Below are 26,539 nucleotides of genomic sequence, written 5' to 3' on the forward strand. Positions count from 1 at the left end.
TTGGGCCATTGCTTCCCTCCTTCCTGAGGACTGAGGGTCCACGGTTTGGTGGAACAGGCAGCATGGCCCCAAACTGTTAGTGGCTCTGAGGGCAGAAATCCAACTACCCTTGCTATCTCCTGGACTATTTTTCAGAAACCTGCTTTTGCAGTGTGTGTGTCTCTCCCTGGGCCATCTCCAATCTTCATGATGAATATCTGACCACTGGACCCCCAGGGCTCTGGAGGAGAAAGTGAGGCTGGTGACCTTGCACAGCCCTCCCTCACTCAAATCAAAGTCAACTGCAAGTCATATCATTGTCTCCCTGATGTCATGGTCCTTTTCGAGATGGAAGGACAAAACACAAGTTTCCCCTAGGGTTGGAAGAAAGAGCCTTATATTTGGAGTCAAAAGATGGAGAATTAACTCCTAACTCTGCTCCTTAGGCAAGTACTCAAAACTCTCCAGGCCTCAGTTTTCCCATCTGGGGTCCCTTCTGGCTCATGAATCTATGATTGGTTTTCACACAGTAGATTCAACCTAGTGTTAGAAGGAGGACCTCCCCGTCTTTCCAATTCTCCAACCAGTGATGGAAAAGGGCCCTCTTGGTCACCTTATGGCTGAGCCACAAGAAAGCGGGTTCCTTTCTCCTTGTGACCTCTAGGGTACAGCCAAAAACCTTTTCACCTCCAAGATGGCAGCTCATGAATCCACCAATTAAACTTCAAACATCCCAAGATGAACTACTGCACTCATTCCATCCATCTGTCTTAGAAATCTATAGCACTGAACTGGAGCGTGTATCACTGTAATAATCCTTAAAAATGCTGGCCCTCTTCACGTCCTCAGAACCACCTCTCAGAAGCACTGTTTGCACCCCACCTTGTCTCTGGGGAGAAAAGTTCCCAGGTAACCAGCTACTCTTGTGTCTGATTTTTTCCCTCCAGAGTTTCCTTTTGTGTTTTTTTGTGTTTTTATGGGGAGGTGCATTAAAATACCCACCATGAGTTACTATCTGACTTTCTTTCAGACCACCTGGAAGACTTTTAGGCACCCCATCCCCACTGCTTTACAAAACGCTCCCAAGTCCCATGAAGCCGCAGGGGCTTCTCTGTCCATGGTGACCTCACACTAAGAACCTTTCTCATCCTGCTTTTGGTGTCTGGAGAAGACACGTGGCCAGGGCACATGGGGAGGGAGGCCTTCAGCAATGATGGGGTTGAAAGTGCTGAGCTGGCAGAAAGGCTCTTTCTCCAAATGTTTAAATAATACATCTTATTAGTCAGAATGTTCATGCCAGGCTGGGCTCAGAGCCAGTGCCTTTCAAATGCCCGAGCCCTGTAGGCAGGAGGTCCAGGTGGGCTGTGCTTAGGAGCTGGTGGAAGCGGCAGTATTTGCATTAAATGTGTCCTGTCACAGGGCCTGAGCCTCCAAGCTGGGGGTGGTGGGAGGGAGGTCAGAGATGCCTGGGCACTTTTCTGAATGTAAGCTCCCGAGGACAGGGGCTGGCACCCAACCCAGTGCCTTGCACATGCTTGCTGAATGACTGATCATTGATTTCTTACTAACCCAACCTTCTTCAGAAGCCACTGTCTTCCTTTCCTTTTTACCAAGGGCATACTCTCCTAGTATATACCCGAACAATCTCTCACGTGCCTTAAGGACAGATACATCAGCACTCTCCCTCAAGTGTGACTTATCATAGGCAAAAAACCACAGCTTCTGTACCATCTCTTCCTGATATCTGACCAAGTCCCCATACCATTCTCTTCTTGCTATCACTAAATTTCTTTTTTTAACATTATTTAATTTCCAATTTCCCCTTTGGTTATAATAGGGTTTATATGTCAGCTTAAGGTTTGTAAAGCACAGTACATATACTACCTCATTTGATCCTAATAGTAACCTTGGGAGGTCCCCATTTTCTAGATGAGGAAAATGAGGCAAACAGGTAAAAGGACTTCCCCAAGGTCACACAGCTAGTAAGGTCTGAAGCAGGATTCAAAGGTAGAACTTTCTGACTCCTGGTCCAACATTGTACCCTGTAACGTAGCAGCCTCCCACGCACTCCCCCTCAATATGCCCGTCCAATATCTCATTTCCCACACCCCTGTGTAAAACATCTTACAAATGCTATCTCATTTCATCCTCCTGACAACCCAGAGAGTGGGACTATTATTCTCCCTATTTGACAGATGAGGCCCTGGGAAAGAGTGGTTAAGTGATGAGCCCAAGGTCACAGAGCTGGGAACTGTCTGATCCTTTCTTCTGATGCCCTATAACCTATCTATGTGTGTTTAGAATGAGCTGAAAAGATCAGCACAAGGGGAGGGGGGCGGCTAAGATGGGGGTCAGATGTGACATGCAGTCCCACTTACTTCTTGGGCAAGTTGTCCCCTATCTGTCCTCAGTTTCCTGATCTGTAAACTAAGGGGCTCCTGCTGTTCTAACAGTCTGTGGATCTGCATCCCCCACTGGCATTGATATACCATGAACACACGACAAGTTCTATAATCTTTTAAGCCAGCAAACCTTGGGATAGCTTGTCACCTGAGTTACAGGGCTCATCAGTCCTCCAGGAACCTGACAGTCCCCACTCTCCTGGGGACAAGACCCCCACTGTACCCCAGCATCCAAATCCCTGGGACAAGCCAAGTGCCAAATCAAGGATGTGCAAATCTAGCCTAGTTGTGTGAAATCACACAAGAGCTAATTCACAAAACTGGGAAGAACATGTCAAGGTATACATTTCCCTCCTCCCTCTACTCTTTCCCTTATCCAAATGTGGGCTTGTTTAACCCTTTGGGGTGGTGGTATTTGGGTATTTGTCTCCTCTAAGGGATGGATGAGCCTCACCCTAATTTAAGACTCCTTTGGTAGCTTGAGTCAGAGCACCCTGAGCTGGGAGCCCCTCATGCCCATGGTGGGCAGGGTCACTGGAAGGGGGGAATGTGCTAGGCAGACTGCAGGCCTCCTTTAAGTGTTCAGGTGCCCAGAGAAGGATCATGGGTGTACCTCTGACTGGAGGTCATCCCTGTCCAGAGGAGAACAGGATTGAGGAGGAGGGTAGAATCATATTATGAAGGGGAGGTAAAATACCCCCAAACCTTTTCAGGGATAGCAGATAATGTGTCATCAAACTAAGGAGGCCAGGGTTGCCAAGACAACAGCTACCATAGAAACAGCAGCTATTTATGAAAGTCAGCCTGGTTTTCATTGGTGGAAAATGCTGATTCAGACCACAGCAAGGCTCCCCCACCTCTCCATGAGCCATCCATCTCCCCTCTCTCCTTGCCTCCTCCTGCTCTTCCCAGCCTACAAGGGCATCCTGTGGAGGAGAGGGCCAGATGGGCTGAGCTTCCTCCCAGTCTGGGAGGCGTGGATCAGAGTCTGCCACCTCGGGCTCTACAGCCCTTCACTGGTAGCCCTCCGTCATCCAGTGGGCAGGGTCATCAGGAAGGCCATAGCCCTTCTTTGTGGACAGAATTTGGACTACTTGCCTGTCCCTTTCCCTCCTTTTGACATTCCCAGGTTTTGCTTGAGAAGTCTGCGCTGCCCACCAACCTCAGGAAGCTGGGACAAGGGAGATGTTAAGAAATGCTCCCCGCTGGGGGGAGGGTCCTACCTTCCAGTCTGTGTCCACAGTGGAGAGGAAGGCATCAGAATTCTCCTGGAGGGATAACAAACAGAAGAAAAGGATATTAAGGTTCATGCAGATCCAGGTCACCCAAAGGGGGTGGGTCCTTCCCTTAAACTTGGGGTGATGTTCTGAGGCTGCTAGGGGATAGAACCTGAGTTCAAATCCTACAGTGTGCCTCCAGGTGAGTCCCTTAACCTCCATCGGCCTCAGTTTCCTCATCTCTAAAATGGAGATAATACAGGTATCTACCTTACAAAGCTGTTGCAAAGATCGTACGAATTAACCTACACTAAGCTCTCAGCAACCCTTAAAGCACTACATGAACGCTATCTATAGGAACCTATCCTTCTGGCTCAAATGAGGCTTTTTCCAGGTTGGGTGCCAAGGCAAGAGAGCTCCTTCCCTGGTACTTTCTGATGACTGTGGGGCCCTCACAGAATGTGGGAAGGCTTGAGGTTAAATCCACATTTACTAACTGTGTGACCCTGAGCAAATTATTTTACCTCTATTTGCCTCAATTTCCTCATCTGTAAAATGGGGATAATAATAACACTTCCCTCCCAGGGTTGTTGTGAGGATCACATGAGGTAATACATGTTTGGCGCCATGTCAATGGCACCAAATTATCTTCTTCATTATCGTCAATGATATCCTTCCTTCCCATCCTCAGTTTCCCCTCTAGAAGTAGACATTCAGCTCTGGGGCTAGGTTGGGGAGGAGGGAGGTCAATATCTAGCCTGGATGTCCTGTAAGTCACCTCAGAAAAACATGTTTCCTGAATTGATTTGAGAGGGAGGGGAGAATGGAGAATCATTAGGAGGGAGAACTAGACCAGCTATGGCCCCAAAACTCTAAGTTGTAGCTGACTAGGGGTGGGACTCTGCCCTGGGGTTGAGTAGAAAGACAATTTGTGAGCTTCCAAGAGCCAATGAGACAATGCAGGCAAAGCTCTGTGTAAACCTTGGTGGGTACATGACTCCAGAAATTCTAGGAGAACCTTCATTCTGGCCTTGGAGGCCTGCAATGGGGTATGCTCTGGGTTGGAACTGGACTCCCTGAAAAGCTCTAGAAGCAGGAGTTCTTGTACAAGGGATTCAGCACCAGGGACAGTGGAAACCCTGGGGAGGGATGCAGGGAAGGGTGGAAGGCAAATGTGGACATGAGACAGCAGAGTGCTGCAGCCAGACTCAGACCATGAAAGATCCCTAATAATAGGGACCTGAGGATCCAGCTGCTTCTGTGAAATGTTGATTAGAGTTAAAGATCTTCCCCCACTTAACAGGTCTCACTAGAAGCCCATTAAAGGAAGTTGTTACTAATTTCTAATGAGGCACTGAGTCACAGGTTCTGATGCCCTCCAGCTCTAAAAAGTGTAAATATATTCTGAGATGAGGTTTTGCTTTGGGGGCTTAGAAGGTTCATGTGCCAGATGAGACTCTGGGTATCACTTAAGGAGCCCCCCAGCTTTGAAAACCTAGATGTTGGTGCTTCTCTCTCTGGTAACTATATATATGTAATGGTTAGACAGTTGGATCTGTCTGTTGATCTGTGATGTATGCATTGCTTATGGTTAGACAGTAAGAAACCCTGTCTGTTGGTCTTTATTTTTCTGCGTGTATATTCTCTGCTGGTGAATGTAATTAAGGTAGATTGTTGATCCCTCAGATCCTTTTAGAGAAGCAGATCTAAGAACTTGTGCAGCAGGCTCTCCTGTGTATGCCAGGTGTTTGTTGCTACATTCTGTTAGCATCCTTTCCAGGCCAACAGGATGATGCCCAGCTGGGGCGGATGGCTAATACCCTGGATGACGGTCAGATACCAAGGGAAGATCAACAGGTTGCTGGAGCCTATGAGGAACTTTAGGAGGGAGAGAGGTCAAGTCTGGCACTTGAGTACAAAACCAAAATTGCCTTCACTAGGGTGATATGGAGCAGGCAGAGTCTGGAAAGGGCTGAAGGCTGGAGAAGGGAGGTGAGAATTCCACCATCCTCTTCCCTCATCGGACCCCATTGTGCTCACTGTGGGTTGCCCCGGTCTAAGAAGTACACTGCTGGGCTGGAGGGAGTCCAGAGGACGCCTTGAATGCAGGCCACCTGAGGATTGGCTGAAGGAAGGTGCATGTTTATCCTAGAGAAGATTTGGGGTAGGGGGACACAGTAGCCACCTTGTAAGTCTGCCCTGTGGAAGAGGGATCAGTCTTGCCCTGAACTAGGCCGCAGCTATGGGTGGACATCACAGAAAGGCCCTTTCAGCTTGATGAGACCCTTCTTAACCATCTGAGTGGGCCCAGAGTGGAATGGGCTGCCGAGAGTGGTGGCAGAGTCCCTCTCCTTGGAGATTCCTCTACCACAGAAGCTGGAGGACTGGAAGATGCTATTATTTTTTTTAGCATTTGCATAGCATTCCAAGGTCTGCAAAACATTTTATAATGATCTCATTTGGTCCTCACAACCAGCCTGGGACATAGGTGCTTTTATTATCCCCATTTTACAGAGGAGGAAAATGAGGCTGAGAGAAGTTAAGGGACTTGTCCAGGGTCACACAGCTAGGAAGCATTGGAGGCTTCTCAGGTCTTCTTGATTCTACATCCAGTGCTTTAATCTCTGTGCCTTTGCAATGACTGTGTCCCTGCCTGGAATGCCCTCCATCCTCACCTCCTCCTATAGGCTTCCCTGGCTCACTCTGAGACTCGGCCTAAAACTGCTAGTGTTTCCCCTCTGAGATTACTTTCCATATACTTGATATGTCTCTTGTATGTACCTAGTTCTTTACACACCGCCTTCCCCACTACAGGGGGAGGGCTGGGGCTGTTTTCATATTTTCTTAGTATCTCTAGCACTCTGCCCAGGTCTTGGCACATAGTAAGCGCTTGATATATGTTTGCTGGCTGACTGTGTGCTGCTTTGCTACTTCTGCCCTCAGGCTTGCTGGGCCTTGGACTCTGAAGGGGGGAGATGGACAGAGAGACTTAAGCGCCACCCCAGAAGCAGCCCCGCCCATGGCCTGCCAGGAGACAACACAGTGGCGGCACTGGTATCAGCACTCACAGATACCCAGCTTCAAATGCTACCTCAGACGTGTACTAGCTGTGTGACCCTGGAGGACCAAATCACTTAACCTCCCTGGGCCTCAGTTTCCTCATCTGTAAAAAGGAGGGGTGGCTTGGACATCCCCTAAGGTCTCTTTGTGGGATGCCATGATCCTTCACACTGGTATCAAGCCCTTTGCTCAGATGAGGATGAGAGGTTCTGTTAGTTAAGGACAAGCCGACCACCTGAGACAACTCAGAGACATCCCACCTTTTCTAACCAGGATCCTGGGTTACACACACTAAACAACAAAAACCACCCAGGCATTTATTAAGCACCAGTTAGGTGTTCCATTGCCTGATTTGTAAATTGAGAGGGCTGGACTAGGAAGTTTCTACACCCAAGAAAGGAGGAATAGAGGAGAATGCAGCCCTTGGCTCAGGCTGAGGGGGAAGACCGCTCAGCAGAACTCAGCAAAATCCGTAAACGTGACCAACCCCTAGCTAGGTTCCCTTCCATCTACTAGGCCAGAGAAAAGGGAAGCAAAATTGAACATCTAGAAGGTTTAGGTACGAGAATGCAAACAATGGCAGGGTTAGGATGAAGAATTCTGCCCACACAGTGCAGCAGGGCATGACCTCCAAGCAGAGGGGAGTGATGGCCAATGACGGACCGAGGGGGACCATCACAAGTCAAGCAAGATGAGGAAGGAGCTGGAGGAGTCTCAGCGAGGAAAACCTGAGAAGAAGAAATAAACCGAGACAGGGAAGGAGGAAAGAGCTAGAAAATGGAGAAAGGAGAAGGAGGGGGGAGAGAGGGGGGATAAAGAGAGGAGGGGCAGAAGTGGAGAAATGAAGAGGAAGAGGAAGGGGGGAGAGGACAAAGAAAGGATGAAGAGATGAGGGAGAGAGAGAGAGAGAGAAGGAGGAGGAGGAGGAGGAGACAGAGAGAGAGCAAAAAGAGGAGAGGGGAATGAGAGATAGAAGTGGGGAGGGTAGGGGTTCCTTTTCTTTTGAAACTTGGAGAAGTCTAAGATGTACAAAATTCTCCCTGGGATAAGTGCATTGTCAAGAGGAGTACGAATAATTAGGCTCAGAAAATGTAGCATTGCCCTGGGCACAAAATTCATGGTGATAGCTCTGAGCCCCCAGGTCCAAGGTGCTATGCATAGCCAGCTGTGTGACTACAGAGAAGGTATTTAACTTCTCAGAGAACCAGTCTCCTCTGTAAAATGAGGGAGCTGGGACTGAGAGCCTCTGAGCTTCCTTCTAGCACTAAATCTAACAATCTGAGGGAGTTAAAAGAGAAAAAAAAGAGGGAATTAAAAGAAGAGTAGGTTCACAAGATTCAGAGCTGTAGGAAGTATTGGTTATCATCTGACCTAGCCTAGTCTTGTGTTACAAAGGAAGTAACAGAGGTCTAGAGAGGGAAGTGAATTGTCTAATGAAACTTAAACAGTATTTGAACTCAGGCCCTCTGACTCCAAGTCTAGTGTTCTTTCTGTGACACTGCCACATGACAGAAGGAAGGAAGGTTGGAAGGAACTTCTGGAGCTTCTGAGAGGTTGCTTACCTAATGGACTCTGAGGCCAGTCCATCTGGACCCTTTTTGTAAGGAGGCTCCTCATCACCTGTGCTATTTCCTCCCCCAGGGCTTTACTAAGGTTTGGATGGTCTCTCGTGAGTGGAGCTTTCCCCCCGGTGAGGGTCTTTCAAATATCTGAAGACCACCCCTAAACCCTCACCCCCGTTGCATCTCTCTCCCCTCAATCCTTTCTTCTAAAATGTTACCAAACTGAGCACAAAATTTCAGGTGTGGTCTGAGCATGACAGACATAGTAGGTACTTTAAAAATGCTTGTTGACTAACTGTTCTTTTCATCTTTCTGGACACTCTTCCCCTCTTAATTCAGTCTAAGAGCCTGTCAGCATTGTTGGCCACCATTTTCCTCTGCTGACTCATTGAGTTGGCCGCCATTAAAACCTCAACATCTTTTTCCACATCACTTTTTTGCACATCCTCTGCACTGCATGGTGGCCCTAGTCATATGAATGGGCTATCACTGTGTTAGAAGAGTAGTTAGAAGGCTCATAGAGGCAGTCAAATAATGGTATATGGTAGAAGGAACCCAAGATGTGGGGGACAGGAGGGGAGAGAAGACTTGGGCTCTAGTCCCAACTTGGCCGCTAACTAAAACCTCACATGTGGCCATGTGGACTCAGGCAAATCACTTGCTATCTCTCTTTTTTCACCTGTTAAATAAAGAAATTGGACTAGATTCTTTCCAAGGTCTCTTTTGGCTCTAAGATCCAAGGCTAGCCCATTTGGATCTTTTATGCAAGAAGGCATGGATGAAAGGTGTGGATTGAATGACATATTCCAATATTGAAAAGTTTATTTTTGGATGAAGAGATTAGACTGCTCCATAAATGTCCTCTGCTTCCTTATTGTGACATGGACATGACCCTGGCTTCTCAGAAGCCATGTGCCACTGAAGCATTCCAAGATGCTATTGGTACACAAGAGGAAATATCTTTTAAGAAGAAAGATTCCTGATAGGTCTTACTGAACTACATCAGTTTCAAGTTCACATCTGGAGGCAGATTAGGCTAGAGAAACTTGACAGCATGGCCTAGTGACAAGGACCTTGGATTTGGAGTCAAGACCTGAGTTCAGACCCTGCATCTGCTATTTACTAATTATATGACCTCAGGAATCATCATTTCCATGTTCTGTGACTCACTTTCTTCTTCTGTAAAATGAAGAGGTTGTGATGGCCTGAATAGGATTCCTTCCAGGACTCAATTCTATGAGTGATGATTTCACCCTCTATGATGAGGAAATATGGAGATCTGGGTGAGTGGAGGGAATGCAGTCTCCACACCAGTGAAACTGCAGACCTCTCAACATATCAAGTAATTAGAAAGATTTCATGACCTTTAGCTTCTCACCAAGCACTTTTGAGGAACGGAAAGAAGACATATCCTTTATAAGAAGGGAGAGTAAGTGGGCTGAACTGGTGAGGTCCATTTAGCAGAAATGTTTGATATTATGGATTATTAAAGCAGTGAGACACAATTCCTTTTCATCTGATGTGAAGGGTCACGATGAACTCTGAAGGATGGCAGGAGACAAACAGGCAGTGGGTTGGATCTAACCCAGAAATAGCCCAACGTGGGGAAGAATGCTGATGGGAAATGAAACCAAGAAGTGAAGAGATCCCCCTTTCTGGGATATTTGGGATTGGAGAAAGATGCTAGGGAAAAAAAACAACAGAAAGGGGCAGCTAGATGGAGCAGTGGCCCTGGAGTCAGGAGGACCTGAGTTCAAATGCCACTTCAGACACCTGACACTTACCAGCTGTGTGACCATGGGCAAGTCACCTAACCCTTATTGACTTGCCAACAAAGAAAAAGAAAAAACGATAAAAAAGGATAAAAGAAATAAGATAAGAGCTGGCAGGGGCCTGAGACAAAGGTTAAAGTGACTTGCCCAGGGTCACACAGCTAGTAAGCATCTGAGTCCAGGACTGGAACCCAGGTCTCCCTGACTCTAAGCCCAGCATTCTGTCCACTAGACCATCTTGCTAGGAACACGCTTAGAGGAGCATATTACCTAAAGGAAGAGAGATGAAGACAACTGAGAGGGGCCATAGGAAGGGAGAGATCTAAAGTCTGGAAAGGAAGGGAGAGAAAGTAAGACAGATGGTTTAACTGTCAACACATTACAACAAGTCAGCAAAAGACTTATTATGGCATCAAGCTTGTAATAAGAATTATAGATTTTAAAATTATAAATTTTATAAAAACATTTATAAATATAAAATATTTAACATAAATAATTTATAAATATAAAATATCAAAATAAAAATTTCAAAAATATAAATTATAAAACATTACTGTAATAAAAATTATAATAAAAAGTTTCAGGTAATAGGAGGATATTTCCCAGGTTTGTTGAAAGAAAATTAAGACAGGCAAGAAATAAGGCGAGACTCTGAGTTACCTCCTACAAGGTTGTACTACTGTGAAGCAAACTCAAGAATGTACAGGAAAATTAGCCCTTTGGTACAGTTAAACAGTCCCTGGGCTAAGATCTAGAGCACCCTGGGTCTAGTCCAGACTTGGCCACTAATATTCTATGTGATCTTGGGCAACTCATGTTCTTTCTCCCAACCCATGTTTACTCCTGTGGGATAAATGAGAGGACTGAACCAAGAAATCTCTTAAGGTCTAGTCGTACGATATTAGCGGCTCAAGAAACAGATTTCAGCTCTTGGAGAAAGTGTTCCTAGATCACATGGACTCACCCCTGAATTTTGTACTGAAGGCCACTAGAGGGAGGAGGAATGGAAAATAACAGCTTGGGGGAAAGCAGTCATGATTCCAATTCCCCATGGGCTTCTGAGTTTAGCAGAAAGCGAAGAAGATGAGAGCCTCAGGAATGACAGGACCCATCTTCCAGGCCTCTAAATATAGACGGGCTACAGAAACGCTTGTGAGAATTACCATACAGAGATTGGCTGATGGGGGTGGCTGGCCCAGTGGTGAACACATGGGACCCCAAACTTTACAACAAAAGGAGAAAGCTGGGCACCAAGCAGAAATAAGGGAGGGGTCCACTTGTATGGCAAGCCTGGCTCAAGGGTAGATAACTGACAGAGGAGGGTCTGACATTTGGTCTGACACAATGCAGCAGAGTGCAGTGCCATTAACCATGGAGAAGTCATCATCAGGCTTGGCACTGCTGTGCCTCTGACCTAGCAGGGGACCAAAGGGATGGAGGTCACCAGGAGGAGAAAGCAAAAATGTCACCCAGCCTCCTGCCCCTGAGCACCGATGACAGAAGCCAAGCTAAATCAGAAGCTAGAGATTTAAAGCCAATATAGATAGAGGTGCTATCAAGGCTGAAGAAAGAATAGCCAGCCACAGCAGGAAAGGACAAACTAAGAACTAACCAAAGACATAGGATTCCTTTAACAAAGGAATATATTTGTTCTGTGAAGTTTGCATTCAGTCAAAGGGTTGCACTTGAGGACCTAGAAGACCATGTGTGGCCTTGAGGCCACAGGTTTCCTACTCCTGAGCTAGGCAGTACTGATGATAAGCAACTGAATTGGGTTTCTGTTTGAATTCCTGGCATTTTACTGCTTTCTTGGAGCCACTTCTTTCCCCTCTGTTTCCTCACACATAACTATCCTCCCCGGAGAAACTGCAGGCTCAAGGCAAGCAGCACTTTGATCTGCTCGAAAGCCAAGCTAGTTTTCCAAGAGGCAGGACAAGGAGGTTGGCGGGGACCCTCAACCCCAAAAAAAGTCTCTGGCTCCTCATCCCTGGACCATGAGTCTGTGTCAAAATCCTTCATTTGTGAATCATTCCTCTGGGTTCTATGTTCTAAGCCCTGAGCAAGAGAGGTGTGAACTTCTGGCTCAGAGGCCAGTTCTGGAGGCCACATCTTAGCTAAGTGGCCTTGGACAAGCTGCAGCCTGTCCATGAGGGAGCAGCCCAGATGGTGAGCAAACAAGGATTACCAAAGGAACTGGGAAGGCTTAACTCAAGTTGTAGGGGTCTGTGCATGATCCCTACTCTTTGGAGTATTTAAAGTGGGATCATATGGAAGAGAGAGGACATTCTACTTGGCCCTGCAGGAATCGCTGGGTAGAAGTTGTAGGAAGGTGGATCTCAGCTTAAAAACTGGAATGGTTTGACTCAGGAGGACATGAGTTTCAGATCATAGGAGATTGTCAATAGAGACTATATAGAGAATTAGAGCTGCAGTGGGCGTAAGAGGGTGCCTTAGAGGCCATTGAATTTGCCCCCTTCATTTTTACACATGAGGAAACTGAATTAAATAACTTGACCAGGGCCACACAACTAGTAGGTATCTCAGTCAAGATTTAAACTGGCTCAGTGGATAGAACACTGGGCCTAGGGTTAGGAAGACCCGAGTTGAAATTTGGCCTCAGACACTTAGTAGCTGTGTGACCCTGGGCAAGTTACTTTACCCCATTTGTCTCAGTTTCCTCATCTGTAAAATGAGCTGGAAAAAGAAATGGCAAATTATTCCAGTCTCTTTGCCTAGAAAACCCCAAATGGGGTTAGATATGACTGAAAAGACTGAACTAAGATAACTCCATTATTCTAGGTCCAGTACCCTATTCTGCTATGCTCTGATGCTCCTGAGAGAATGTAAGAGGGGATTTATGCTTCAGGCTGGAGTTGGACTAGCTGGCTTCTCCCATTTCTTCTGAGGGTCAGTCATTCTACACATTAAACAACATCTCTCCAGGTATCTTTAAAAAAAAAAAAAGCAAAACCACAAACTGCACAACCCACTGAAACCCTTTAATGTGTTACGTGTTATAATGTTTAACATTATGTTTAATGTGTTATAATGTGTTATAACACATTAAATCACAAAGACCCATAGAACATTAGAGCTGGGGAGGGACTGGAGATGAGGAAGAAGAAACTGGTTCAAATCTTGCCTCTGGGGCTTACCGCCTTGGGGACCATGGACAAAGCTTTTAACTTCTGTAAGCCTTATATGCCAAAAAATGAGCCATGGGGGCGAGTGGGCTGGGTGGCCTCTGAGGGCCTCTTCAACTCTAGATCAGTGAGCCTAATATATACATATCAGCTAGTCTAACCAGTCCCCTCATGTTACAGGGCGGGGTGGTTAAGGCCCAGACTTGGGCAAATGACGTGCTAACTTAGCATGAATGAACAATTGGGTCATTTTCCATCTCGAAAGGAGGGATTTAGGAGCATGTGGGTCAAGACAGAAGGACAAATTTTGAAAGGAGGATGGCCATGGAGGGGAGGGAGAAGGGTGTAAGGACTTGGCAGAAGGAGAGCTGGAATTTCTTTCTCTGGCCACATGATGTCACTAGTGCTGCTTGGGAGCTACACCCAGGGGAGATGGGGAGCAGGCTGGACTAAGTGGTAGCTGAAGGAGGAACTCACCAGCTCAGTGTCTTGCCCTCTGAGCAACGGCTTCTCTTCAGTGAATCGCAGCTCATGGAGCCCTGCCATGGTCACTTCCTGGAGCAGCAGCCCTGAGAGGGGAGAGAGAAGCATCTCAGTTAGGGACCAGAGAGTGGGGTGGGGGAGGTGGTGAAACTGACCCCTTGAGTCAAGAACTTGTGGAAGGAACCAGCCCTGGCCTTAGGCCTCTTTACCCGGGATCAGCTTCCCCTGGCACAGCTTCTTTAACTGGGAAACAGCAATCCTGTGCCCCCAGGGCTTTAACCTTTAACTTCTTTCGTAATCAATCAACATGCATTTATTAAGCACTTACTGCATGCAAAGTACTGTGCCAGATAAGGAAAAAGCAAAACCAGTTTCAGCCTTTGAGTTTGTATTCCAATGGGGGAGACAACAGGTGAATCACATAGAGGAGATGCAGATTTCCTTAGAGGAGAAAGTTCCTGTGGCTAAGGCATGAGGAAAGGCCCTTTTATGCTTAACTTGGACCCTGAGTCTCCCTGGAGTTCCTGGACACTTTCTTGAACGCTTTCCTTCTTGGGTTCACAGCTCTGCCTCACCCCATCCATAATCTCTACCCCTTCCCTGAATCTCTGGAGCTAATGCTGGTGCTCACCCTTCTGCCTCTCCCCCAAACCACTAGAACGGGTATTCTGGATTTTGTTTTTCTCAAGTGAAAAGATAACAGACAAAGCCTGTATCAAAGAAAACTATGTGTATCCTAAGCTGGTTGCCACCCCAATGCTTTGGCATAATCTCTAAATAAAGTTTTCTAGCCAGGCCTGGCCCAGCTCAGGATCCTCTGTGGGCTTGGAGCCCTGGGTCAGCCTGAGAGGCAGAGAGGAGGAGGGGAAAAGGCAGCAGGATGGTTTATCTATCCCGTCAGTCCACAAACATTTATTTATCATATTCTGTGTGCCAGGCACTGTGCTAAATGCATTCGTTCGAGTAGAAATTTAAGGAACTAGGATGGTCATGCTACAGACCCAGAGTCAACATAAAGGGCTGTGGGACGGCTCCACAGCCTACGTATAGGTATTGAGTATTTACTATGTGGTACCAAGGGCTGGGGCTGGGTCTGGGGATCACACAAGAGAAGTGCAAAGCTATCACACCTGCACTCAATGAGGGAATTATGCATGTAGAGAGATGAGATTTGCCCATGTAAACAGAGCAACGAGAGAGCACAGTTCATGTTCGACTGGGTGTCCTACTTATAGGCACTGGGAGGTGGTCAGGAACAGTCAGGGAAGACCTAAGGAAGAAAGCTGGACACTGCAGCTGGGGAGGGAAGGAATGTCAGAGTGGCCCAGAAGACAGGGGAGAAGGCATTCTAGAAGGGAACTGGGAAAAGGTGAGGAGGAGGGAAGGAGAACAAGAGGGAAGCATTTGGCTTAGATGGAATACAGTCTGTGTCAGAGCAATCAGCCAGTCAGTCACTCAACAAACTCTTAGTAACCACTTGCTGTGCGCCAGGCACAGTGCTAAGCACTGAGGATACCAAGAAAGGCAAAAGATGACATCCCTGCCTGCCTCCAAGGAGCCCACTGTCTAATGGGGGAGATACCACCTACATAAACAGGTACATAGAAAATGAATGCAGAGTAGATGGAAGGTCACTATAGAAAGGAGGGGCTGGCATTGCAATGGAATTTGGAAGGAAATCGAAGATTCTATGAGCATGGAGCTCTTAATCCAGGTCTGCTCAATCTTCCTTCCTTCCTTCTCTCCCTCCCTCTTTCCTTTCTTCTTGTCCTTCCTTCCTTCCTTCCTCTCTCCATCCCTTCCCCTCCTTTTTTAAAAATAATACCTTGTGCTTTCTGGATAAAAGTCTGGATAGATAGCATGGGATCCATGCAAGGTCAGGTGACTGAATGGTCAAACACTGGTAGAATTCTCTAACAGTCCACTTCTGGCTGGAATGGAGCTCAGTGATCCCTCTGGGGCAGCAATGGTGCAGAGGACCATGGGAATGTTCACTTTGTACATAACTACAAGACTTTCTCTGGCTGATTTTCCTCTCTTCATGAGGTCAAAGTGAATGACACACTGCTATTTTTTACTACTTCTCATGAATCATCAGTCACCCTAAGTGACTCGCTGAAAAGGCCTAGCAAGGCAGGTCCATTTACTTCTGGTGCTTTTGGGTTTTTTTTTTGGAGATTACTAAGAGCCAGCAGGGTATGGACCACGGAACTGGAAAAAGGCCTCTGCCCATTCAGACCCAAACCTACTTTCCAAGTAGGTGGAATGCTCTGAGGAGAGATGGTGGGACTCCAAAGGAGAGTTCATAATTCATAGATCCCTCAGGAAGGCACTTTTCTGACTTGACTCTTCTAGTATCTGTAGGTCTAAGGGATTCAGAAATGACTTTATTTTTTAAAAAAAGCATATCTAAGAAGGGATTTAAAAGAAGGAAATAAAGGGGCTTATTGGATTTCAAGTGAGCAGGAGATGACACATGTATGTGTGTGGAAAGATTCTGGAGATTCGCTGAACAGTTGGAACAGTGGGCAGGGAAGATCCTTCTAACTGTGGCATCTGAACTACTGGACTGAATCTGGGTTTTCGGTCCCAGCTGGGACCCGAGGAAGGGCTGAGGAGCACCGGAGGACAGGCTAGGCTTAAGGAGCCTCTCCATTGAATCAGAGGACTATTGATTTAGACAGAGGTACCACAAATGATCTGGTCTAACCTTTTCATTTTATAGAAAAGGAGACTGAGACCCAGAGAAAGGGACTAACTCTGCTCAAAGCCCTATAGATAGCTGATGGAAGAGCCAGGATTTAGGCTTGGAAAGGATCTTGGAGGTCAGTCTTTATCTTGTGCATTAGAAGATGTCCTTTGTGGCCTCTTTGCCTGTGGTTATATTATGCTGTGGGCACACGAATGCCTTTTCTTTCCCCACCATCCAGAACAAAGAGAATTTGATCTAGAAGGCTCAAGGGAATGATGAGAGAGAACAAGCCCAGCCCTTAGCAGGTGCCTTACACACAGCAGGCATTTAATAAATGTTAGCTGACTTGACAAACCAGCAGAAGATGTGAGAATCTATGAAATCTAGCTTTAAAAAAAAAAAAAAAAGGAATGTGAACCTATCGATCCTTTCCCCACCATACTGGGGATGGTGGAGGGAAAATGATAATTGGAGTCAGAAAACCTGGGTTCAGATCTCACCTCTGGAATTAGTTCAGTCCTTGGCAAGTTGCTTTTCTCAGTCTTATTTTCTACCTCCGTAAAGGACAGGGTTAGGCTCTAGGATTTTTTAAAGCTTATTATTTTATTTTTCCCATTAATAAGTATTTTTCAATTCATTTGTCCCTCCCACTATGTACTGGTTGAAGGAAAAAAAAAAACCAACCCCAGACTCTAAGATTTAAGGTCATTTCAAGGTCAAAATCCAAGATCCCATGAATCCTAGGACTTATTAGTTCTATGATTTTGGGCAGATTACTTAACCTTTCAAAGCTCCCACTCATGCTTTTTGACAATAATATCCTGCTCTGGTCTTTTCTTATCAAAGGATCTTGAAAAACATGGGGCTTCTAGAGGGGCAGTCAATAGAGCACTGGGCTTAAAGTCTGGGAGACCTGAGTTCAAATCCAGCCTTAGATACTTACTGTCTGTGTGAACTTGGGAAAGTTACTTAACCTTTTCTTGCCTCAGTTTCCTCCACTGTAAAATGGGGATAATAACATCACCTTCCTCCCAGGGTTGTTGGTGAGGCTCAAATGAGATAATATTTGTAAAGAACTTAGCACAGTGCCTTGCACATAGTAGAGGCTATGTAAATGCTTATAATGTAAGTATTCTTCCTTCCCTTGAAAAAAATGAAACACATATTGAAAAGGCACTTTAATGTGGTGGAGAGAGAGTTGAACCAGGGGTCAAGAAGACCTTGGCTCAAAAACCGCCTTTGACATGACCATTACCATGCCCCTTAGGCAACTCACTTAACACTTTCAATCAATCAATTTATAGGTTATAGATAGGTGATCTGTGTTGGTGAAAGGGCCCCCACACTAACGTAACTCGTTGACATAGCCCTACTCTACCAGGGTATTGGGTGAAAGAGTTTTGTAAACCTTAAAGTACTGTAAAACTACCAATCATTTGTTAGTGACATTCCAAGAGATGTGAATTTGTATGGGGCTTTAGTCTTTACTAGGTGAAGACTCCATAAATTTCTGCAGACATGACTGTGAGAGAGATCCACGGGAAAGCCGTCCTCCTGACCAACATTCCAGGAAAGAGATGGAAGAGAGGTTGAGATGACCCATGTCAGGTACAAGAAATGTCCATCTAGTACAGACGGAGGTGGCTAGGGCATCTGCCAGGCAAGATGAAGGCAAGCAGGATCTTGGTGCTGGCCTGTTAGATGTGGGAAGCAGGGCCCTACTCAGCCTCATGGGTCATAGACAGGGCCAGGCAATGTAGACACAGCCCAGGGTATTCCAAGAGGCCTGAACTCAGAGCCATAGTAGAAGACAAGGCTAGTGCAGCAGTTGGGTATCTCTAAGTATTGGGGAAGGATGAGGGGAGGGGGAGAACATGATGCTTCTAATAGGCTAGAAACCAGCATGATCTCCAAGATCTAATTGGGAATTTTTAGAGCTACAGCAGCGCCTGGCTGGAGACTGTGAAAGAAGGGAACAGAGATAGGCTGAGGCCAGCACAGGAAGCCAGGAATTATGGTAGAAAAGGAGGTGGGCAGGGCTAATCCTAACTAGCCCCATCCAGAAGTGTAGCAGCAGGCATCCTGACTACAGAGAGGGCAGGATCAAACAGGGTCTTCCCCTGCTCCATCCATGAGTATGGGGAGGGGCAAAGCCTGGCTCTGCCACAAAGTCTTAAATCAGGAAGTAAGGCTGCAAATACGAGCAAACAGAAGAAAATGACAAATACATCGAAGGAATACTGTGGGAAAGAGAAGCCCAAGAGGCAGACCCAGAGTAACTCCATAAGAACCATAAGCAGAACCTCAGAAAAAAAATATTCTTAGCCTCAAAGACTACAAGGACAGCTGGAAAAAATAAAGCAGGAGATAACCAATGATTGATATTATAAATGAAATTAAAGTTCAGGAGGAAAAAAATGGGAAGAGAATTAATATATTATAATAAAAGGTTGGAAACTTCACCCAAGTAGTCTCTGAAAAACGACATTTGGCAGATAGAATGCAGTGATTCTGGGAAACAAGATTATCACAACAGAATTAAAATATTAAAAATTTAGAAAAATATAAAAGGTTTTGATCTACCATCACAAACAACTGCCCTGGAAAAAAGGTTCAGGAGAGATAATTTAAGAAACATTAACCAAAAAGAAAGCCAATACACTAGATTTTAACAAATCACAAAAGGAAACTGTCACATATATTAATACCATAGGCCAGAGTGAAAATGGTGGGGGTGGGGGTGGGGGAGGAGGGAGGAGATCCACTAGTCCCTTCTTGAATGATACCACAAATTAGAAACAACCAATAATTTCACAGAGCAGATTCGGCTCTTCCAGGTCAAAGGAAAAAATACTGTAAACTATCAGAAAGAAAAAATACTAAACTATCAGAAAGAAAGCAAGGGACCACAGCCAGTTCAGCAGTTACTATAAAGGAGAGGAAATCCTGGAATGCAATACTCCAAAAGAAAAAAGCTTACAACTGAGAATAACTTGCCCTTACAATCTTACTGGCGGAAAAAAAAAAACCTTTAATAGAATAGAGGACCTTCAAGCATTCCAAGGAAAAGACTTGTTCTAGGTACATCCGTTGAAATGCAAACACAGGCGACAAGAGAAATGTTGAAAAGGAAATACATTTGAGTAACTAGAAGAGGCTAAATGATGCTGAAATGCTTTCAGTCTAATGGGTCAAGTGCCTTTAACTTCTCCCCTCAAAGAGGAACTTAATGTTCCAGAGGAGTGGGGAAGGAGGAGCTCCATCTTTAGGAGATCTGCCATGGGAAAGTCTCCCATCCGCAGGGCAGGAGGTGCTCACTGCCTGGCACAAGGACCTGGCACAAAGCTGTCCACTCTTGTGAAGCAGGGAGGACTAACCAGTCAGGGTGCTGTGAAGATACTTTGATTCTTCAGTGGATTTATAGTTGCATGAAGGTGGGCTTTCTTGCTCCGTTCTCATCCTTTACATCCTTATACAAACCATTTACAGAGTCTGCCCACCTCACTGGCGGCCAGCCTCTTGGTTTGTCCATAGTTTCTTGGGTTCTCCTTCCATTATCCCTTTTTCTTACTACCTGGTCATCTCCTTTATTCAGCTATGTGTTTCCTTGATGCTGTCATAAAGATAGTTTTATAAATGAAAAACACCAGGTTCCACATGAGGGTCATTCCTGGCTTTATCTCAGTCAAGCCTCTTTAGAGTTGAGACCCAATCCCTATTGGTAGGAACCCTTCCTTCTGGCTTTTATACCACCCACATGGAGAGCCTGGCACCTGGGCCCACTCAATCTGCTCTGCCACCCCCGGGGAACAGTCAAGCACCCCTGCTCTATCCTGGGGGCTTGGCCAAGCTCTTAATGTTCCCTGATGGTTTCCTTGGAAACTGGATAACACAATGCAGATGGGGCATATTTTTAGAAACCCATTCTCTCCCCTCTCCCACCCTTTCTGACATGTGGCTTTATGAAAAGCCATTGCACATGAACACACCCACAGTAGAAAAGAGCCGGCTTCTCCAGAGAGAAGACAAGAGTTCCTTCCTTGGAAAACTCTCCCCAATAAGGACTTAACTTTCGCTACCTGCCTCCTTCAACACCCACTTCAAATAACCGCCTGGTGATACAATACCAATCCCATCCCTGACCAATTTGATTATGTAACCACACTGGGGACTCTCTCTCAGGAGGGTGCTATAAAAAGCAGAGAGTGTGGGCGGTGTCAAGACAGATGGCCCAGAATGGGGAAGATGAATGTTTGAAAAGAAAGCTCATTGGTAAGACCATAGATGTCATAGGCCATGGGAGAATGGAAGAATGGAAGTAGAGAAAGACCTGGAGGAGCTTCCCTTGAGGGCTCTGGGAATGTAGAATGGAGTTCCCATGTTTGCCTGAGGGATGGTGGGGGCGGAGGTGTTCAGGGTGGTGGCAGCAGATCTGCCTAAGGATGACTAAGAGCGTTCTCCTTAATGTAGTCACTGTGAAAGACCAAGTTGGCCACCAGGTGCATTTAGAATATGGAGTTCAGTTCTGGAAGCCACATTTTAGGAAGGATGTTGACAAAATAATAAGAGAAAGGTGGCAAATGAATAGTTTAGGAAGAAGAAAGAAGAAAGAAGAAAGAAGAAAGAAGAAGAAGAAAAAGAAGAAGAAAAAGAAGAAGAAGAAGAAGAAGAAATGTCTTGTGGAGAGTGGGGAGAAGAGAAGCTAGCTCTCTTAAAGTCAAATATAAGATCATTGGGGGCAGAGGCTTTCATGTCTGTCTTTACATCCTGAGTGCCTGGCGTGTACCTGGCATATAGCAGGCTCTTGGTAAGTACTTGTCCCTTTATTCAAATATTGAAAGGGTTAGCATGTGGAAGAGGAATCAGGCTTGTTCTCCTTAGCCCCTTAGGGTAGACTGAGGACAATGGGTAAAAGCTGAGGTGGGGGTGCACACTTACACAACCCCTCCCCTCAAATACAATGTGCTGCTTCAGGAGGAGGTGGGTTTTTCTTCATGGGGGCCAGGGAGTGGGGAAGGTCTTTGAATGAATAAATGAAAGGTTAGATAACCCTCTTATTGGCACTATTGTCTGATAAGTTAGATTGGACCTCTGAGGTCCCTTCCTGATCAGACAATCTGGTATTCTAAGGCCAAATACAAACTAAGTCATCATTACCCCAATTAGTTATGGTGAGCAAAGGGTTAGGCAAGGACAGATGAGTGCAAAGGGAAGCATCATTAATCATACCTAAGGCTGCTTCTGATACAAATAGATAGATGAGACACTGTTCTCACTAAGGAGCATACTGGACCATTAGGAGACAAGACACTAGCACAGAGATGTAGCCACAATACACACTTCTCCATGACAAGTGAATCAGGGAGTTCTAAAACAAAGGACTATGTGGTCTTGGAGGGAGAAAAATGAACGGCCAGCAGTGGAGCACACACTCCTACAAAACAGGAGGAAGTGGCATTTGAAAAGGACTCTAAAGCAGAGGCAGCCATTCCACAGGTGATAAAGAGGAAGGAGGGCATTTCAGGCACAGTGCACAGTGTGAACCAAGACACAAAAGTGAGAAAAGACAAAGGATCTTCAAGGGACATGAAGAAGTCCAGTTTGCTTAGAGGGAGGTGTATCAGGAAAGGAGATGACCATGTGGTCCTACACTTAGAACTTGAAGAGACCTTAGTGGATATCTAGTCCAACCTCATTTTAGAGATAACCAAACTGGGACCTACTGAGCTGAGTGGCAAAGGTAGGGATATGTAGGGAAGGCAGGAAAAGTAGGGTGCTGTCAGATTATGGAGGGCACTGAATGCCAGGCAAAGGAGTTTGACTTTTACTTGATGGCTAATAGGAAGACACAGATGATTTTGGAATGTTGGAGAGCTAGGATTAGCTCCCTCCCTAGGGTGTTCCAAAAGTCTTAGCCCACTTCCAGCTCAGCAAGGCTATAAATAAAGAAGGTCATTTGAGTGGCTGATTGAAAGGCAAGGATGTCATGGCTCAGGAGGGAGATAGCTAGTCTCTTAGTCAAGAAGACCTGAGTTTGAGTCCCTCCTAAGACACATCCAGGTCAGTCATTCTATCTTTGGTCTCCAGGCACTTCTCTGAGACTACAATGCGCAGAACAGTTGTCAACTGCCACTGGTACAATTATCCAATCCTGAAGGGCAGATTAGAGAGGGAAGAATGAAGTGTGAAGACCTGTATGATGTCTACACTAAAATGAGCTAGACTGGCGAAAATGTAGAAACAGAGGGAAAGGGAGGTAAAATTGATAAAAAAAAAAAATTGGACATCTGAGGAAGGAGGCAAAGAGGATTCAGGTCAGGCAGATGGGGCAAATAGAGGGGCCCCTGAAAGGAAGAGATTTGGGGGGGAAAACACGCACTTAGTCAGCACCTACTCTGTGCCAGGCACTGTGCTAAGGGCTTTACAAATACGACCTGTGGGACAAGAGCTATTATTTTTCCTGTTTCACTGATGAGGAAACTGAGACTAAGAGAAGTTACGTCACAAAGCCAAGTGTCCGAGACTGACTTTGAACTCAGGAGATCTTAGGCTCAGTGTGGTACTGGGAGGGATATCTATGTGATGACATTCTGGAAGCCAGTGGAAGTCAGTTCTGGGGTTCAGAAGAGGGTCAGGGTTTGAAGTCTCCACCTTGGAGTCATCTACCTACAAGAGATTGTCAAGGGAGGGGACAGAGAGAAGAGGGCAGGGACAGAGTTTTGGAGAACACACTCAATAAGAGGCAGGACAAGGATGCCCAGGCCTGGAGGAAGGGATGGTGGGGGGAACCCAGCAATGGAGAAGCTCAGATTAGGAACAGAAAGATTTCAGGAAACACAGGATCTTAAGGCTATAACCAACACCAGGATGCCCAATCATGGGGTCAAGGCTGGGACCTGAAGGAACCCCATCCCTAGGACCTTAAAAGTCCTCAAGTTTAACCCTCTCATTTTACAGATAAAACTAGGGTTCAAAGGGGTCAGCTGACTTGCTCCAGGTCCCAAAGATGGTAAGTGGAGGAGCCAGAATTAGAACCCAGGCTTCCCCCAACTCCAATACAAATTGAAGGTTTGTTCTATAACACCACACCAGTGTGGGGGAAACAGACTGTGTGAAGAGGAATGGTTCAAGGGACCAGGAGGTGCAGTAACGGCCAAGAATAGATTTAATGTTAGTGGGAGAATAAGAGAGCTAAGTGTCTGTCTTTTCCAATTCTTTCCTCCCTTTCTATTATTTTATTAAACAAGTTTTATTATTTTTTTGTTTTAAAATTTTATTGACACTTTCTCTTGTCAGTTTTTATTATATCAGAGACATTTCCCCATATCCCCTCCCCATATCCCAGAGGACTCTCCCTTCTCATAAAGAAAAATAATTAAGAAAGCAAAGAAGTCTGATAGTGTATGCACAATTCTTTCCCCAGAATCCACTAAGAGAAGAGATTTTCCATTCCTTTTTCCTCTTCCTTCCTCTCATCTTCCACTGCTGAGCCTGCCAAACCCTAAAGCCCACCCACAGCGGCCATTGATGGCACTCCGGGTGAAAGACGTTGATGATTCCTTATAGTAGAGAAAATGATGACTATGTAGGACTGTTGTTGTTTAGTCATTTCAGTCATGTCCAATTCTCCATGACTCCATTTGGAGCTTTCTTGGCACAGATATTGGAGTGGTTTGCCATTTCCCTCTCTAGCTCATTTCATAGATGAGCAAACTGAGGTCAACAGAGTAAAGTGACTTGCCCAGCGTCACACAACTAGTACGTATCTAAGGTTGGATTTGAACTCAGGAAGATGAGTCTTTTGAGCTCTAGGCTTGGCACTCTGCACTATGGTGCTACCTAGCACCCATGTATTAGGATAATTGTTCACCCTTAGAAAAACGACTTAACCTCTGGCCATTCAGTTGAGCAGGTGGGCACCTGATGGGGACCCTATAAGGGTGAACGTCAGGATAGTTTATTGAAGGACTTGGAGTTTCTCAGAAGAAAATTACTGCAGAAACCCACAGACTGCAATTCCATCAGCAGACAGCACTTCCTTTGTGGAAACTCCCTCCACTTGGGCAGACTGGCAATGATTCCCCAACTTTGTAGTCTTAGAGTCAATGGGGGGCAATGGGAGACTGCCATTGTCTGGTCCAGGAGGATGCACCCAGTATGTGCTGGGGCAGGACAAGAACCCAGGTTTACTGGACCTTGTGACCAGCTCTCTCTACATCAGGCTGCCTCTGATGATGGCACACTCAACATAAAGATGTCCCAAGGATTCTGTCCAATGTTGATCTCTCCTTCTGTCTGGACCATGCATGACTGCTCATCTACACCAAAAACAGTAGCTTTGGATGCCATTCAGTTTGGCTTCCTCTTCACTATCTCAAACTGGTTGATGTGGGCAGATTCTGCTTACCTGACCCTCTATGGACTCTACAACGGACAACTTACCACATCCCTCCATCTCCCACCCTGTGTCTTCGCACTGACTACCCCCAATGCCTAGGATCCCCTAAATTCCTGGTCTCAGCTCAAGTCCCAGTTTCTCCTGGTTTCCCTTCCCATCTACTCAGAATATTCACGTTGTATGGACCTTGTTTGACGTATTCTCTTCATAGAAGGTAAGGTCTTTGAGGACAAAGATGGTCTTTTTGTTTTCCCTTTCTTTGTATCTGGCACTTAGCGCTGAGCCTGACCAACAGACAAAGGCTTGTTGACTAACTCCACTCTGATCTGGAGAACAGAATGATAACGAAGTGATTAAGTGAAATAACCCAAGTCCCAAGGGCCACAAAAGCCTCAAAGCATGAACTGAGGGTTAGAGTTGCCATAATTTTTAGCAAGTGACTAGCCCATGAGGGAGAAACAGCTAGCACGCCATTTTTAAATGCTTGGCAATTGATGGATGGACTCCCTGTTAAGACTTCACATGCCCAGCTCTCCTAGAAATGCTTTATGAAGTTATCAACTTCCTTCACATCCCAGTTATCTGGGACTGTGAGAGGAAGGGAGGTCTCTGATCTCCTCTCTCCTCCCCTCGCACTTGGTCATCCCACACAAAGACAGTCCTTTGGAGAAGTGGGTTTAAGAGCCGTGAGCCATTTGGACAGTCTCGGTGCCTCCCCAGAAACTTAGCTCTGAGAACCAAATTGGTAGAGAAAGGAGAGGGACATGTTCCCTGAGTACTCACTGCCCAGAGCAGTGGTCTGTACTCTCATAAAATTCCTAGTAAGGAAGATGGGAATGCTCCTGAAGTGCCCCCAGATGATGTGGGCACCTCTGCTCCAAGGTACTTTGATGGATGATGAAGTCTGGAGAAACTGCTGGCACCCAAACCAGGGTGGTGGATGGTTTCTCACACTACCAACGGTTCTAACCACCAGGGGCCAGCAGTTCAACAGGCTATGAACCACAATGACTACTCAGAGGTTCTCTTCTATGGGAAACAGCCACAGGGGCTGGATTGCTGGCATGCCTTTATTGAGAAAGGTTTTCTCCAGCTCTTGCCTCTAAAACCATTGTATCTATGTCCTCAGGTCTCACGCAGAAGCACTGAGGCAGCTGGATATATGATGTGTGTATAGAGGGCTGAGCTTGGAGGCAGAAGTTGAGTTGCTGTTTTCCTCATCAGTAAAAGAGAGATAAGAAATAGAAGTACCTACCTCCCAGCATTGTGAGGAGAATCAAGTGAGGTGAACATATGTAAAGAACCTTGGAAACCTTAAATGTCCATCAGATTCTGAGTTCCTTGAGGACAGGGATCATCTTTTGTCTCTTTGTATCCCCCTGTACTTAGCATAGTGCCTGGTACACAGTAGGCTCTTACTATTGGTTTATTGATTGATTAAAGGGACATGCATATAAATGCTAGCTATTATTTTTACTAGTCTGCAAGTCTATTGCAGGTTTATTTACCTGTTGCTTACCAAACCATTTTCCTTTTGTTCTCCATTAGAATCTAAGTTCCATGAGAGTTTTCAACCTCCTGCCTGCAGTGAGCATGGCATTCAGCACACAGTAGGTGCCCAACGTTTGCTGAATTGAATTTTCTCCTCACAACCATCCTGTTCAATTTAACTTAATTCAACAGACATTTATTAAGTGCCTACCATGCGCTAAGCATTGGGGATGGTTGTTGTCCTTCATCTTTGAAGAGGACCAAAATGACATCACCATTGTAAAGTGAAATTTCAGTGCGTCCGACTGTGGCTGATCAGACCAACGTGAGCTCGGCATGC

General features: G+C 45.8%; 1 protein-coding gene across 11 annotated transcripts in view; it reads right to left on the reverse strand.

The window, feature by feature from the left end:
- Positions 1-26,539, reverse strand: part of NDRG4 (NDRG family member 4) — a 123,728-nt gene that overhangs the window by 28,901 nt on the left and 68,288 nt on the right. For all 11 annotated transcript variants that reach the window (XM_072636646.1, XM_072636648.1, XM_072636645.1 and 8 more), the window contains exons 2-3: positions 13,613-13,704; positions 3,605-3,649 (exon numbers count right to left, since the gene is read on the reverse strand). In XM_072636646.1, the coding sequence (XP_072492747.1) occupies positions 3,605-3,649; positions 13,613-13,681 (114 nt within the window). In that variant the 5' untranslated portion in view covers positions 13,682-13,704. The remainder of the gene's footprint in view (positions 1-3,604; positions 3,650-13,612; positions 13,705-26,539) is intronic.

Source organism: Notamacropus eugenii, chromosome 1 (genome assembly GCF_028372415.1).
Source record: "Notamacropus eugenii isolate mMacEug1 chromosome 1, mMacEug1.pri_v2, whole genome shotgun sequence".
Taxonomy (NCBI): domain Eukaryota; kingdom Metazoa; phylum Chordata; class Mammalia; order Diprotodontia; family Macropodidae; genus Notamacropus; species Notamacropus eugenii.